Source organism: Lissotriton helveticus, chromosome 9 (assembly GCF_964261635.1).
Source record: "Lissotriton helveticus chromosome 9, aLisHel1.1, whole genome shotgun sequence".
NCBI classification, from domain to species: domain Eukaryota; kingdom Metazoa; phylum Chordata; class Amphibia; order Caudata; family Salamandridae; genus Lissotriton; species Lissotriton helveticus.
In genome coordinates, this window is record NC_136070.1 from 260813146 (window position 1) to 260828150 (window position 15005).

The 15005-nt window shown below is 44.7% G+C and overlaps 1 protein-coding gene across 3 annotated transcripts in view; it reads left to right on the forward strand.

Moving 5' to 3' along the window:
- FLVCR2 (FLVCR choline and putative heme transporter 2) overlaps positions 1–15005 on the forward strand; it is a 513060-nt gene that overhangs the window by 180306 nt on the left and 317749 nt on the right. For all 3 annotated transcript variants that reach the window (XM_078659926.1, XM_078659924.1, XM_078659925.1), the window contains exon 4: positions 11795–11935. In XM_078659926.1, coding sequence (XP_078516052.1) covers positions 11795–11935 — 141 coding nt within the window. The remainder of the gene's footprint in view (positions 1–11794; positions 11936–15005) is intronic.

Consider the following 15005-nt stretch of genomic DNA (forward strand, 5'->3'; position numbering starts at 1 on the left):
TCTTAACCATTTCCTTTGCTGCGATCTCCTGAGCGCCGCTTGTTTGTCCCAGCAGCCAATCTCTAAGACATGTAACCTTTTAAAACAAGCATTTGCAATGCAATAGGTCTCACATTACTGAGAGTTTAAGCTATCGGCGTTGCATTATTATTTGCAACGCCAATAGCTCAAACTTTAAGTAATGCGAGACCTATTGCATTGCAAATGCTTGTTTTTTTTGCAACTGAGTTGCAACAAAATGAGGGCTTACTTCCACTAAGGATGCAGGAACCTCTAGTAAATATCAAGGGTCATGCATCACCTGCATCCTCTTTTCATGATCCATAGACACGGATTACCAAAGACTAAGTGGTGTATAACATAGTCAAGGAGTGTTATGCTTTACGCCATCCTTCAGCCCCTTTTTCATGTCCAGCAAATTTTCAGAAGGTCACTACATAAAGTATGGTAAATATAGAAAACTTCTTCGGTGAGATGACAAGCAGTTTTCAGAAAATGAGAAAGGACTGTGATGTTATTCCAGGTACTTTCTTGTAATTTAAAGGCTGGACGGATCAGGTGGCTGCTAGCCTCTTTACGACCTATATTCACGTCCTCCTTAAAGAGTTGTAATCTTGGATACCATGCAAGTGGAAGACTTATACATTTGTAACTTTCTTTGATTATCACTATTGGTACAAATGTTTAATCTTAAACTCTGTCTCAATATTGTTTACAGTTCTCTCATTTGTGGCGATTCATCTCCATTGTCAAGGAATAAACCTTTTCTCTTGCCAGGACGATTATCAAAAACACTATCTCCAGAGTGTATTCAATAGAATTACATTCTCGTTTGCAACACTATTCATGCCTTAGAGTTTACAGCTGGGCATAAAAGTCAGTTCAGTTCATAAACTTTTATTCGATTATAAAATTGCATAATCATAAAAAGTACAGTTATAAAAATTCAAGAGTTAATACATTGAGACACATATAATAGTTACGAACCGATTTCATGACGAGTTTTTGTTACTAGTTTTAAAAAGATCACTATCATTTTTGCTTCATGCGGATTTTTCGGTGACTGGAGATAAGCGAGAGCTGGGTATGTACATCTGAGTCCACTTAGACGGAGAAGGGGAAGGATCCATTTTTTCCTAACTGCTCTGTAGTACTTGCAGAACAAAATAACATGGACCGTTGATTGGTTGGAAACCCCGTCACAAGGACAACATGACAGGCTCCTGGACCAGTTGTTCGGTTCTGGGAATGAGACCATTCGGAAGAAAAGGTCGAACCGTAGTCTTGTCAGTAGGAACTTTTCGTAGTTCGAGAGAAAAAATGACAGGTAGGGCTGCGGTAACTTCTCTGACTGTAAGGAGCAGATTTTTTCGTTTTGTATTTTAACAATCTCCGCCTGGTGGCGAAGTTCTCTTAAGTGGCCCATACATAGTTCTTTCAGTTGTTTCTTTGAAATGTCCTCTATTGATGGTGGTTCGAGAAAGAATTGCTCCCGATCAAGGTCTTGAAAGAATTTGTGGATGTAATTGAGCCAGGGTATTTTCCTCCAGTGGGCTAGACCAAGGCATTCGGTGATGATGGAACGCGTTATGTGGCTTTCAGGATTACACCATATGCGGTGCCAGAGTATAAGAGGCTGGCATCGTATGGTGTCTGTCACATATTCCATCCCTAGCTCCCGATGCGATGCAAAGGTTGGGGAGCTTTGGGGGAGGGCTAGAACGTATTTAATAAAAGCGTTCTCCGTTACCTGGAGTTGATCGATGTTTCCGTAGCCCCAGATGCCTGCTCCGTAAGTGGCCACGCTATGGCATTTTGCGTAGTATATTGTTAGCAATTCCGATGGAGCTGGTTTGCCAAGTTTTCTGGAGAAGGCACTTAGTGCTGATACTGCTCGGCGGAAATTGAGATTTCTAGTTTCGATTGCCTTGCGCCAGGTCATTGTGTCATCCACAAGTATACCCAAATAAGGGTATACCGATGTTTTTTCCAGTCGATTTTTATTGATATACATGGATTTTGAGACTCCGTGTTTTGGTCCGATGGTCATTGTGAATGTTTTTTTAATGTTGACTTTCAGACCCAGTGAATCCATGTATGCCACATATTTGTTCAGCTGCCGCTGAAGTTGATTAGCTGTCCGGGCCAGGATGACCGAGTCGTCGGCGTACAGGAGGATGGGTATTGGGCGGCGTGCTATCTGTGGAAGGTCCTGGCTCCCTTCCAGCAATGCTTGTTCGATCCCGTTAGTGTATAGGTTGAACAGGAAGGGAGCCAGTACGCACCCTTGCCTTACTCCTCGTGTTATTTTAAAGGGGCGTGATAGTTCTCCTGCGATGCCATAACGAACTCGGCCTTCCGCGTTGGTGTAGAGTTCCCTGAGGAAGGCTAGTATGGATGGATCCACTCCGAGGTTTATCATGATCTCCCACAGCTTGGCATGCTGAACGCAGTCGAAGGCCGTGCTCAGGTCTACGTAGACCAGATAGATTTTGCCTCCTTTCGCGCTGGTATATTTCCCGGCCAGGAGGGTCAGGTTTAGTGCCTGTTCCACCGTCCCGAGCCCCTTCTGGAAGCCATATTGCAGGTCTGTGATGATACTGTTCTCCTGGGCCCAAGATTGTAATCGGTCCAGGAGTAGTCGACCTGCAATCTTGCCTGTGGAATCCAGAAGGGAGATCGGCCGGTAGCACGCGGGATCGTTACGATCCCCTTTCTTGAATATTGGCAGGAGGGTGGAAGTAGACCATGATGGAAGAAGTCCAGTCTCGGTGACTGCTGTCATTACCCGGGTAATTATTAGTGACCAGTAGTCGCTATTGTATAAGAACAAGTCCATAGGTACCCCGTCTGGGCCGGGAGCCTTGCCAGTTTTTGACGCAGTAATGGCCTTTCTAACCTCATTAACAGTGAAGCGTAGATTAATAGGATGGAAATTATTCTCTACTTGTGGTTGATCTTCTGTTTGAGAGAGGTCGGTTTGCGAGCCAAAATTTTTTATAAAATGATGGACCCAGTCATTCTCAGTTATTGCCACATCTAAATGATGTGGGTCTGTGGTATTATCTAGAAGGGGTGATCTGATGGTCTGCCAGAATGTGGTGCTGTCTTTTTTTAGTGCACTCTCGTGAAGTTGACACCATAGGTCTTGCTTTATCTGGCGCTTTCGAGTTTTCCGGGCAGTGTTATACTTTTTCCTCAGGAGTGAAATTTTTTGGGCGTCTCTGGGTTTCTGTTGGAGAGCTTCTTTGAGGGACGTGAGGGCCTTTCTGCAGTCAGAGTCAAACCATCTCTTTGTTGGGGGTTTTGCTTTGTTTGCAGTGTGTTTAAATAGCTCGTCCCTTATTGCTCCTTGGATATTGTGAAAGGAGTTGACAATTAGTTCTGGAGAGGCCTCTGCAGACAGACAGTCCCTTACCCATGGTTGCGTTTTTGCAAGTATCCTTTGTGAAGTAACTTCAGGGTCTATTTTTGACCATTTAATGGCATACCCATTCTTCTTCTTTAATACTAGTGATTGCTGATCGAGAGGGCTGACTTTTGTTGTGGAGGGACCCGTTTTTTCCATAAGGAGATCCACGCTCAGGGGGTAGTGGTCGCTAATCGGGCTGGACCCTACTTTATAATTTTTTAGTAATCCTTTACAGGTATTCGAGGCTAGGATAAAGTCAATAGTTGACATACAGCCGCGCCCATGAAAAGTAGGTAGAAATTTCTGGACCGGGTCAACTAGTTCGTTGGCAAAGTCTAGGTCCAAGGTGAAGAGAATTTCATTGAGCTTGTTTCCACTCGGAGTGTGTGCAAAGTGTGGGATAGGATCTCCGAGTTCGGTCTGTAGACCGCAGATTCCACTTTCATGATTTGGACATGTTGTTTGATTGAAATCGCCTCCCCAAATATAGTTTATTGTCGTATTTAAGTTCACGTTTTGTAATGAAGATATGTGTGCTACCATTTCATCTAGGTAAGTGCAACATTCCAGGGAGCCTGTGTTATTATAATAATTTATGATTATGAGTAAATTTCTTGACGCTGCCGTCTGATGAGTGAGTTGGATGATTTGATAAGTGGGTGTTTCCTTTGTTAGTTTTGCTGTTAGTGGTAAGGTGTTGGAGAGATAGATCAGGAGCCCGCCTTTTGGTCTTCCCATTGTACTTGGCGTTGCTTTTGTAAAAAATGTCTTATAGCCCGGTAGATGGAGGGGGGATGTACGCCAGGTCTCTTGTAGGCACAAGATTTGATGGCTCCTTGCTATGCTCAGCCATAGGGGGCATGATATTTTTTCCGTTAGTCCTGCAACATTCCAGTAGGCTATGCCTATGCTCATGACCTCTTTATTTTCCGTGATAGCAGATACTGTCATCGCGTTGGTGTGGGTTCCAATAGTTGTGTCGGACTCGATGTTTGATCTTTGGCTGGTATATGCTTCTACTGGGTGGGAACGGATCGGGAGATTGTTTAAATGAGTCAATGATGACTTTGGCGTGTAGGGCGGCTCTGGTGATGGTGTAGGATACTTGTCGGAAACAGAATGGTGTACGGAATCTGCATTGTGGTGGTTAGGTTTGTCCATGAATGGTCAATCGACCATTTCAAGGCACTCAAATCGGTTTTGGGTCGGAAAGCCCTGCCATCCTTCATATGCTTGGTAGGGTCTGTCCTGCCAATAAGGTGTTTGGCGTTCAACATATCTACCTCTTGGTCCCCCCCTGTCTGAGTAGTCGCGTGGGTACTCCCTCTGATTCCATGGTGCTTGACACCAAGGGTCCTGATTTCGTAGATCTTTAAAATGATCTTTAGGATAGTGGTGCCATTCCCATGGTGGAAAGTTGTGATGTTGTTTTACTGGGGGGTAAAAGAAGGAGAGGTGGCGGGCGTCTATTCCCCCTTTTTTATCGAGTTGGGGCCATGCACAAATATGGTCTACAGTTGCGGGATCTCTACATGTTACGATGATACAATCACCGCGTATTGTTTTCTTTGTTTTGCCTATCCAGGCTACCCTACGGGCTGTAGTGATCCCTCCCGAGAGATGGGATTCAAGGGGTCTGTTTATGCTAAGCCACTGCATGGCCTTGTTTTTAAGTGACCATGCAGTTTCTGAGATGTCATCTGTTAACTCGGGTACTCCTGTTAAAACTATTGTAAAGGGAGTAGCTTCCGGGGGCAAGTGAGCGGGGCGTCTGGCTGTCGGATGTTTTTTCGGCGTGGTTTTAGGTGCGGGTGTGTTCTTGGATGTATTCTTGGGTGTTTTTTGAGAGAGCGATAAGTTCGATGACTGAGAGTCAGACTTTTCTGTGGTGGTTCTACTGGAATCTGGTTTGGCTGATGGACCTGGAGTGCCTGTCATGGCCTTGCCTGCGGTTAGTGTTTGCTGTACTTTGGAATGAGGTGGTTTCTCCTGCTGGGGAAGGGATGTGTTTACAATGGATTTGGGTATGGTAGACGGTTGTTTTAGAGTCTTTTGTACTGAAAGTGTTGTGTTGGAATGATTGACTCCTTTCTGTGCGTGTGATTGGTTTTGTTTTATTGGTGGGTGCGAAGTGTTACGTTGACCCCTTACATCGATCCGGGTATTCGTATCTAAGAGGGTAGCTGAGATTATTGTTAGTTGAGCTTCAAGATTTCTAATACTTAATTGGATAGGCTTTAAATACTGATATAGTAAGTCCTTAGTTGTGGTGAGAACTTGTGAGGTGATTCTGCAGGTCTTACATTGCTCCGGCATGTTATCATTAGAAATTGCCTTGTGGGGAAGAATTGAGTCAGAGATATGTAATATACTGTTAGAGGTTACGGAGTTTGAATAGATTGTTTTAGGTTCCTGGCAGGAAGAACTATGTGTTCCTTCATTGATTGGTGATCGAATTTTCGGTGTTGCCCCTTCTCTCTCGCCTTGCTGGGATGAGTTATTTATGGAATGGATGTCTCCTTCGATTTGGCAACCGGCTAGGTCGGGAGTTGCTTCCAGGTCATCCATTGTTATTGAGGGATCCGACTCAGAGTGCGTGACCGACAGGTCAACTACTGATGGAACAGTGTTTAGGTCTGAGGCAGAAAGAGTCACAGGAAGAGAGCTGTTTTGAGTGTTTAAATTGATTGGGGAGGCGGCATTTGCTATAGCGCCTAGTGATGAGCGCTTTGCATTAGCGCTTATGAGATCCATTGAAACTCTCTTCTCCATTAAGGCTATGCTTTGGTTTATCGTGTCATTTACCCGCGATATAAATAAGTCGATAGGGCCTGTTACCTGTGCTACCTCCTGAGCGTGTTTAGATTTGGGTTTGGAGGTACTTCGTGTTTTGGCCGGCATGATTGTTTGTTGCTGGGTCGATGGTGAAAGGGAATAAGCCCGGTCCGGTCCCTATCGGGCACTAACGGGCAACAACGGGCCCGCCCTTGGCCCGGGCTTCGCCCCGGGCTGCGTCCCGCGCGCGTCCCGCAGCGCGCGTTCCCTGGTAGGTTTATAGGATGTGGGGGATTGTGGAGGTGTGGCACTGGGAGGGGGCGCGGCTCTCACGGGAAGAGGACCAGCTAGAGATGGTGCATGCTGGTCCTCGCAGTCCCGGGGCCGGCGCCTCTCCCTCCTCTGCGGCCACACGGAGTCTTCCGGCGTCCCCGCCGCTCCAGCAACTGCAGGTGAGGGTCAGTTGGCTACTCCTGTAGCTTTTGGCAGTGATTGGGCTCCAAACGAGGGACAGCAGCAACAAAGTTAATAGCGAGTGGCTTTCAGCGCCATAACATACGATTCAGTGTACAAGACTAGAAACAGGCTTGTTTGTGAAACCAGCTGGCCACCATCCGAAGAGAGTTCTGGTCCTAGAGAAACCATTCTGCACTTCTGTAGAAGTTCTGCTGTGATGGCGCGGTGGTTCCAGAGACTCCTGTGTCTGGTTGTATGCATCTGTGTGCTGTACCTTGCGAACAGCTGTGGATGTGGACTCAGGAAGCATTTGTCTCTTTATTGTGATCAGTCCTGTGGTCACAGTTGAAGAGGCTAGTATTCCAGTCACCTGTTAGAGTCCCCTCTTTGATAGATCCGGGTGGTGAACTGTTTAAAATTATTTCCATTTCAGTGTTATGTAACTCAAATCAAGAGTTTGTTGTAGGAACATATCAGACTTGCAGGCTCCGGACAACTATTCAAATCAATCAGACCATCTTTTTTGTCCTCTAATCAGTCCTGTACTTTAATGGAATGTTGCTTCAAGCTTAACATACCATACTGCTTCTGTGTTATTATTTAAACCAACATAGAGGTTCATTCTCATTCGGTTTGCCATTTTGCAATCTAAGTATGTGACTTGGCCTCAAGAACAGGGGAAACAACCTTTACAACGCAACTTTTACAACGCACTACCATTACAACGAAACTTTTACAACGCAACATCCATTACATCGCATGCCATTACAACGCAACCACTACAACGCATGACACTACAACGCATGACACTACAACGCATGTCATTACAACGCATACCATTACAACATATAGTGCCCTTACACTATCCAACACTTACCCTACTGTTGCACCCCCTGGAGTTAGAATAGTAATTTTTACCCCTACACTATCCAACACTTACCATACATGCAATGTAATGTTATGCGTTGTAATTGTATGCGTTGTAAAGGTAGTATGCGTTATAATGGAATGCGTTGTAAAGGTAGTTTTAAAAAATTCGTTGTAATGGCATGCGTTGTAATGGATGTTGCGTTGTAAAAAATGCGTTGTAAAGGTATGCGTTGTAAAAGTATGCATTGTAACGTCATACATCCCAAGAACAGTAGACTTACGATTGCATCCTACTTCGAGGTACCAAGATTGTGAAGGTAGATGCACTCGGCAGACACATGCCACATGAGAGAGAATATTTTTAAAGTGTTCATCATTTTCACGAACTGGGCTTTTCCATATACACCTTCCTGCTAAGCACATCAATTCTAATTCTGTAGTTTGCCTCTTAGTGTGGGGCAAGGAAGAACTCCAGTGATGCGCTCCTCTTAGATTTGTCACAGAAGTTACTTTGTCGATCCTACCTCCTTTTCAGTCATTCCTTCTTTTCGGTTCATTCACTAAACTCTTCTAACCGAACAAAAGAATCTCCATAATCCAACAGACTCCTCCAAATCCAGTTCTTCAGTCTGCACCCATTGTAGCCCCGACAATCTTGGAGTTCCTTGACAATTCTACTATTTAAATTTTTTTTTGCCTAATTCTTCCTTCGTTTCTGAATCTGCAGCCCAGCTATGGAGGCGAAGTATGTGATTCCTGATCACTCCTTCCATTGCTGAATGTTCAGATCTGGTTCCTGAATGTAGGAAAATGCCCTTTTAGTGTGGTCACCCCCAAGCTTTTTGCCCCAATTCTGATAGTTATGAGACTGAAAGTGCACTGGAGCCTGCTGTACAAGCCCCCATGATCTTTCCTTAAAATATTATGTATGTGAATTGGTAACCCCAATTAGCAAGAACTTTAACGCCCTTATATGCCCTTGGTAAGTGGTACCAGTGCTACCCAGTGCATGGGAGTCAAACAGGTCACCAGGGCCTAACGCACTAATTATGGCACCCTTGGTGACCCAAGTAAAAGGATGACAGCAGGCTTGCCAGTACAGGTTCCACGAGCAGTGCAAACTACTCAAACTCGAATGTACCCTCACCACAAGTGGCAAGGTCACAGCACCATTTTTAATATATATCAGTTACACCTAAGGTAGGCCTTCCGAGCACAGGAGGCAGGGTGCATTATATTAAAAGTGTGGACATATAAGTGCGAGCTTCTATGTCCCTATAGTAGCCTTTTTCTATTAAGAGTTACTACAAGTGCTCAGGGGGTCATAGGATAACTCATGCTGGCACCTAGGCATCCCAAGGTTGCCAGCTTCATTATGGTCCCTCTGAAAAGTGTCATGTTTGTTATCAAACAACTTGCCCCATCAAATCCGACTTATTCCCAAAGTCACATTTAATGTGGCATGCACCCAGGTGGCTATCTTAGAGCCTGCCCACCTGGTTGTCCCAGCCTCTCATGTGCCTAGACTGACAGTCTGCAGCTGCAGCTGCTACAACAAGAATCTGACCCCCTGCCAGGAGGTGTGAACACTCCCAGGAGTCAGAAACAAAGGGACCTGCTTGGGCAGAAGGAGTTGGCTCCCTCCCTGACCGGATGGCTAGTGAAGTGGCACATCAAGACGGTGAGCTTCAAAGCTGTCACTTCCTCTGATGAGCACCCAGGCTGCCTCCCAAAGGAGGAAACCACCAGCCCCCTGCCCCAGGCACATTTCCAACCTGGGCAGATGGTAAAAATAGGTAGTCAGGAGGCGTACACCCCAGAAGGCTGGCCCCACCCCTACCTGGTTTGTAAAGCAGAGGATGGGTTCTGACATTTTTAAAAGTGACAGAATAGAGGTTTCTGGGTAGAAAAGGTGGCTCACATGCCTGGATGTGGTCACCTCGGATCGGATTAACCGCTGGGGCTTAGCCCAATGAAACTCCAGAAATTCCTCGGACGAGAGGCGGGACTCACCTGCAGGTAAATCGCATCTCCTGTAACCAAAGAATCACAGACCATTAGGCCTGACGAGGGATCGCCCAAAAGGAAATGGTATAGTGCATTGTGGGAAACGTAGTCCTGACCTCCAGCAAGTTTCAGGCGACTACTGTTTTCCCCTGGAATGCAGGCCATCTAAGTAACCAAAAAGTGTTTGCTACTACCAAGGCTTTGCTGGTGGCCAGTCGGGCTACCACTACCTTTGTTCAATGCTGTACCCCCAGGGAACCCCGAACTTAGTGGGCCAGTTGCTGAGATTTTGAATCCGCACCATCTAAGCAGCAAAACTAGCATCCGCGGCTCCCGCGTTAAGCCAATGGGCAGCCAAGCTAACTCTGTACCACAGGCTCTATGAGGCAGGAAAAATTCAACCGTTCTGTTGGAGAATGGTCCTGGGACCCACATCACCTTACCCTCCAGTGGTTTACTTTGAACTCGAGCTGCAAGTGACAGAGTGTCTCTAGTATGTTTCCAAAAGGCGGCAAAGTTATTGTTGTGCAAGAGTTAAATGCACTGATTTTCTTTCCTTTAAAAAAATCCATAACTCCAGTTATACTCATTCGATTGTCTTTGTTTTGGTGCCCTTTATAAAAATGTGTTCAATTTTTATAAATTTGTGTCGGATTTCTTTTGAGTTGTGTCAATTACTTATCGTCCATGTTGGTACTCTGAAATGCTTAACACATGTTCCTCTAGTAAACCCTGACTGCTCTGTGCTACAGTACCAGGACAGAGCTAGAGATGTATTGGTTTGAACCAAAAGGACATATTTGAGGGTAATGTGAAGGTATTATTTGGTGAAACCTAACCAGCCTCACTGCATAATACCCCACTTTCCTACACTGAACAATTGCCATACGTGCGTGTCTATCACTAAAGATGGTATATCCATTGAATGCATTCTTAGAAAGAAACTGATGAGCAATCTTTACAGATAAAACGGGCTTAGAAATTGTATTGGGCCTCGGTCAGAAGTTTCAATCCTCTCAAGATTCTCTTGATTGAAACATATTTTTGGCCAGTTATTTAGCTGGAACAGAGCTGGTGTTCAGTCACCTTCAAGATATGTGGAAGTGTTGGGATGGATATTGGGACATCAATACATGTATGGAGAATGTGTTCTTAGTAAAACTATAACGAAAGGAAGTCTTAAGTTGTATTAAAGGTATCTTAGGATACAGTATAGTAGACATGCAAGGAGTGGTGATACTGAGACTAATGGATCCAAACGGGGAAGCAATTACGGTCCCTGTATAGCACCATAAAAAAAGGTGGAGCTGCCTGCACTGCTTAAGTGATATGACAGACTGTTCTACGTGCTTTCCATGGTAACGATTTCCTATTACCCGCATGTTCAAATTGAATACTTCCGGAAGATATGGAGACCTTTAATTGGTCATCTGACGATGATGGATAACCTGATGACACGACCAATACATCTTTGACTTCTGGATACCTTATTAAGGAATTAAAATTGATTCCTACTCAGTAAGAGGAACTTCTCGGGAGACTGATTGCATGTGTCTGGAGGGAAAGGGTGGAAATAAGTTGACGTTAGATATAGGTAGTGTTTTGAAAACTGTTATATCATGGTTCATTTCCATTGTAATGTGTAAACATCGGATCAGGGTGTTGCTCATGGGCTGATAACTAAGTTTGCTGTATCCACGGATGATGTATGCAATTCGATGAAACCTGTTCAACCAATAAAATCTTTTACAGCTAAATCTAGTCTTGGCTCCAGGCTTTGTTTGACATGGATTTGCAGATCTGGATGACTGACATATTGGTAGAAAGTGCTTCTACTACTCCCAAGACCCTGCTCTTCAACCTGTCAACATTTACCTCTCTTTGGTCCATATGCCATCTGTTGACCTTGCATGCTTGAAAAAGCTAAGGAATTGTGTTAACAGGTGTAGCGATGTGAGTGCTGCTCACACACATGGATATGCTTACGTAGAATAAATAGATGCATTTTAACTCAACTACGTTTTAGAGAGGTTCTCTCCTAAAGCTGGTGACATGCAGGCAATTCCCAGTTAATTGTCAAGGAAGGACATCAGGGGCAAAGGATATTGCGACCCCCTTTAAGGTGTGTGCTTTTTAATTCCAGTTCACTAATTGGGTGCGTCTTTTGTGCTGTAGCAATTATTATGCCTATTTTGTGTTTTGCACGGTTTCTGAGGATTTTCTATTTGTTTCATGTTCAGTAATACTGACAAATGCCTGTTTTTTTTCTTTCAGTATTCCGCGAGATGCCTCCTCTCCCTCCAAGTCGAGCTCAGGCTGTGGTGCGTGCTAGGCCCTCTTCTGAATACTCTTATAAACAATCTATCCTCAGGCTGATACGCAACCGCAACTTCATCCTTCTCATCTTCTCTTATGGTATGTAAGAGTAAAACATTGATAAATGAAAGGGGGACGTTTCTGAGAAGATCAGGGTAGGAAGGTAATACTGAGCGGAAATACCTGTGGACCTCAAAATGGCTGTTCCTCATATAGAAATAAATGCATTTATGATAAGTAGACTTCTCATCAAACAGGAAATTCATGTTCTTTAGCAGGGCTTTAAGCACCAGAGCACAGTGGTCCTCAGGATGGCTGTCCCAATAAGAAGAGACTTGTGTTCTGTGAGTGGGCTGTTCTTGGGAGCGACCACACTTGATCTCAGGTTCCTGAGCAATGTGGTTAACGTCTCTCAGCACCAATTTATTTGGGGTGTTTGTGTAGTGACCACGTTGCTTGAAAGCTGTTGCAGGAATTTCAAGCACCAGAAGAAGTTGCTTAGGTGGAATGCGGTCCAGGAGTCCTGTTCTTGGTCATGAGTGGTGAAGCTCTTGTTAAATCTTAGTCATCAGGAACAAGTGTGTTTACTGGCCTCTCCAAAATCTTGGACGTTACCTTCTACTTTGAAATGTAATTGTAATTGCATTTATATAGCGCTTACTATCACTGACGAGGCGTCAAAGCGCTTTTTTGGCGAGTAGCAGGCTACTCAAGGACCCATAGAGGATTAGTGTTGAATTAGTATAGTGAAACATAGTACATTTTAAGTGGTGGGTAGGTTAGTCAGTTATTTGGATTTAGAATGATAGCAGAAGGATAGAGGAGGAAAAAGGTTTGTATACATTCCAGGGGGTGGAGCTTTAAGTGTAGAGGGATTTTTCCAGTTCTGGTTCTCTGTTGATGGTGAGGTGGCTAGCAGGTTCAGGGTGGCCAGCCACCTGGTCTAGTCCGCTTGGAAGCAAATGGATGAACGTGCTCTTCAGACCCCATTGCCTTGAAAGATTAGTCTGAATCACATCTGACCCTAGTCCCAATTTGCGTTCAAATACCTAGTATTTTTTTTTTTTTTGCTGCCACTTCAGGTGTCCAGTTACATGGCAATTTATTTTCCGTATAGATTTCGAAGTTGCTGTTGTGAAGTGTTGAAGTGATATTGCAACATTGTAGCTGCCAGCAGTTTGAGCACTTGGAAAAGTGGTATTTTATTCCTGTCTTCTTCTGAACCATCAATAATAAAATGTATGACACGGCTGAAAGGCTGTTATTTAAAAATAATTACTAGTTGTAAGGCCAGATCAGTGGTTTTTTATTTTTTTTATTTTTATTGCAAGTATATGGTGTCCATGTTTACTTGGCTCCGTGTCTTTTTCCCCCTTTTTGTTGTAGCATATGCATGCAATAAATAAATAAAAATTGCACCATTAATCCAGCTTGGAAAGGCAAAGCAAGACCTTTTGGCTTTGTCAATGTTGTTGCTGAATGGTCTCCGGGTAATCGGTAAACTTCTAATGGGGTTCAAAGAGCACATGTCAACTGGCCATTTTGGATTACTTTTGCACACATTGGTGTGAGCAGCTCTGGGAATGTGCTGCTTTGTTTTGAGAAGATGCAAAGGCGTTTGAACCAAAATAAGTGTCACCATAGCATTATTTGCCATGTGCTCCTTTTGTAACCAGGACAGGCCTTAATTTGCAGCGCTGGAGTGCTCTGGCCCACATTTTCAGTGTTTCTTAATACCTACAGTAGCTTGCACGCACATCAGTATTGTAGCACGCACATCGGTATTGTAGATAATGCAGTAATACCACGTGTACTTTTACTGCATGCGTTTCGAAGGACGAATCCTCAAGATTTGTTACCACAAAGAATTACGGATAGATGTGGAATTTTTTGCAGTGATACCATTTTTCATGGCTGTTCTCTGTTCTATAACATAACATGTGTATTTGTAAAGCACACGTTCACCCGGAGGCATCTTGGCGCTGAATAACAGATGTTTATTGTTACCCAACTCAATGGTACTCATTTTATCGACCTCAGATGGATGAGTGGACCTGTGACCATGAGGTCAAACACAGGCACCTGCAGTGGAGGCATTAGTCCACTGAGCCACTAGACCCGGCTTGACCGTAGGGGATCTGTAATCCTGTAGCAATTCTGCATACAGGTCTTTCCTCTTACAAGGGTATCAGTAATTCATGGTACATACTTAATGGACCACAATTGCCTTGGTCTCAGGGACGGCCTACTTAGTGTTGTTGTGACCCAGAATTTCCCTTAAGCTCTTCAGAACAGTTCCCCTTTTCCAACCACTAAAATGTTTTAAATGAAAGAAAATGGACGGCGAGGGAATTGGAAGTGTATGCCCTTCTAGACCAAGATAGTGGAGTACAGAGACTGAATGTTCTGGAAGCAGCACAAGAGAGGCTCTATTTATACCCAGTGTGTTTTCTTCGGTGCGGTTATTCTCCTGTAGTAAGCCACCATGAGTTAGTTATGGTCTACATTTCATTGGTCATCTCAAGAGCACCTTGTCGCTGGAAATGGCCTTCTCTTCATAACATAACACTGTTTCATTAGGTCGAGTGTGCGCTTTGTAGAGTTTTTTGCAAACAGTACCTATTATGTTTGCGCTGCAAGTCGGTCGGGGCAAACGTCGATGTTGTGTTGCAAAAATTGTATCTGTGCAGGGTGCGGTGCCCTCACGATGCGGTGCAGGCAACAACTCGGTGGCGATCATTCAGACGGTGTATGTGAGCCAAAGGCTTACGTGCAGGGTGAAGCGGTGCGATGCTCAATGCGGTACTGGCAGCTTGCGGTGCAGGCAACAGAGCTGGTTGATGTTCGGATCGGGCAGTGCCAGTGACGTCCAGGCAGGGTGAGACGAGGCGGTGCAGAGTGCGTGGCTCACAGAACGCGGTGCAAGCAGCGACTCAGTGACGATCATCCAGACTTCATCGGTGAGACCAAGGATGCGGTGAGAAGTGCGGCGGTGCCTTTTGCGGGGCCTTCAAGACATGGAATCCTGCGACGGACTCGGTGACAGTCGGTTGCCCTTTTTTTCTGCTGTGACTGAAACCAGCGGTTTCATAGACGTTGCCCAGAAGGATGGTGAGGTCTTTGCTGTTCTTGAGACCTCTTAAGCAGGGGGCAAGCTCCACTTCCAAGC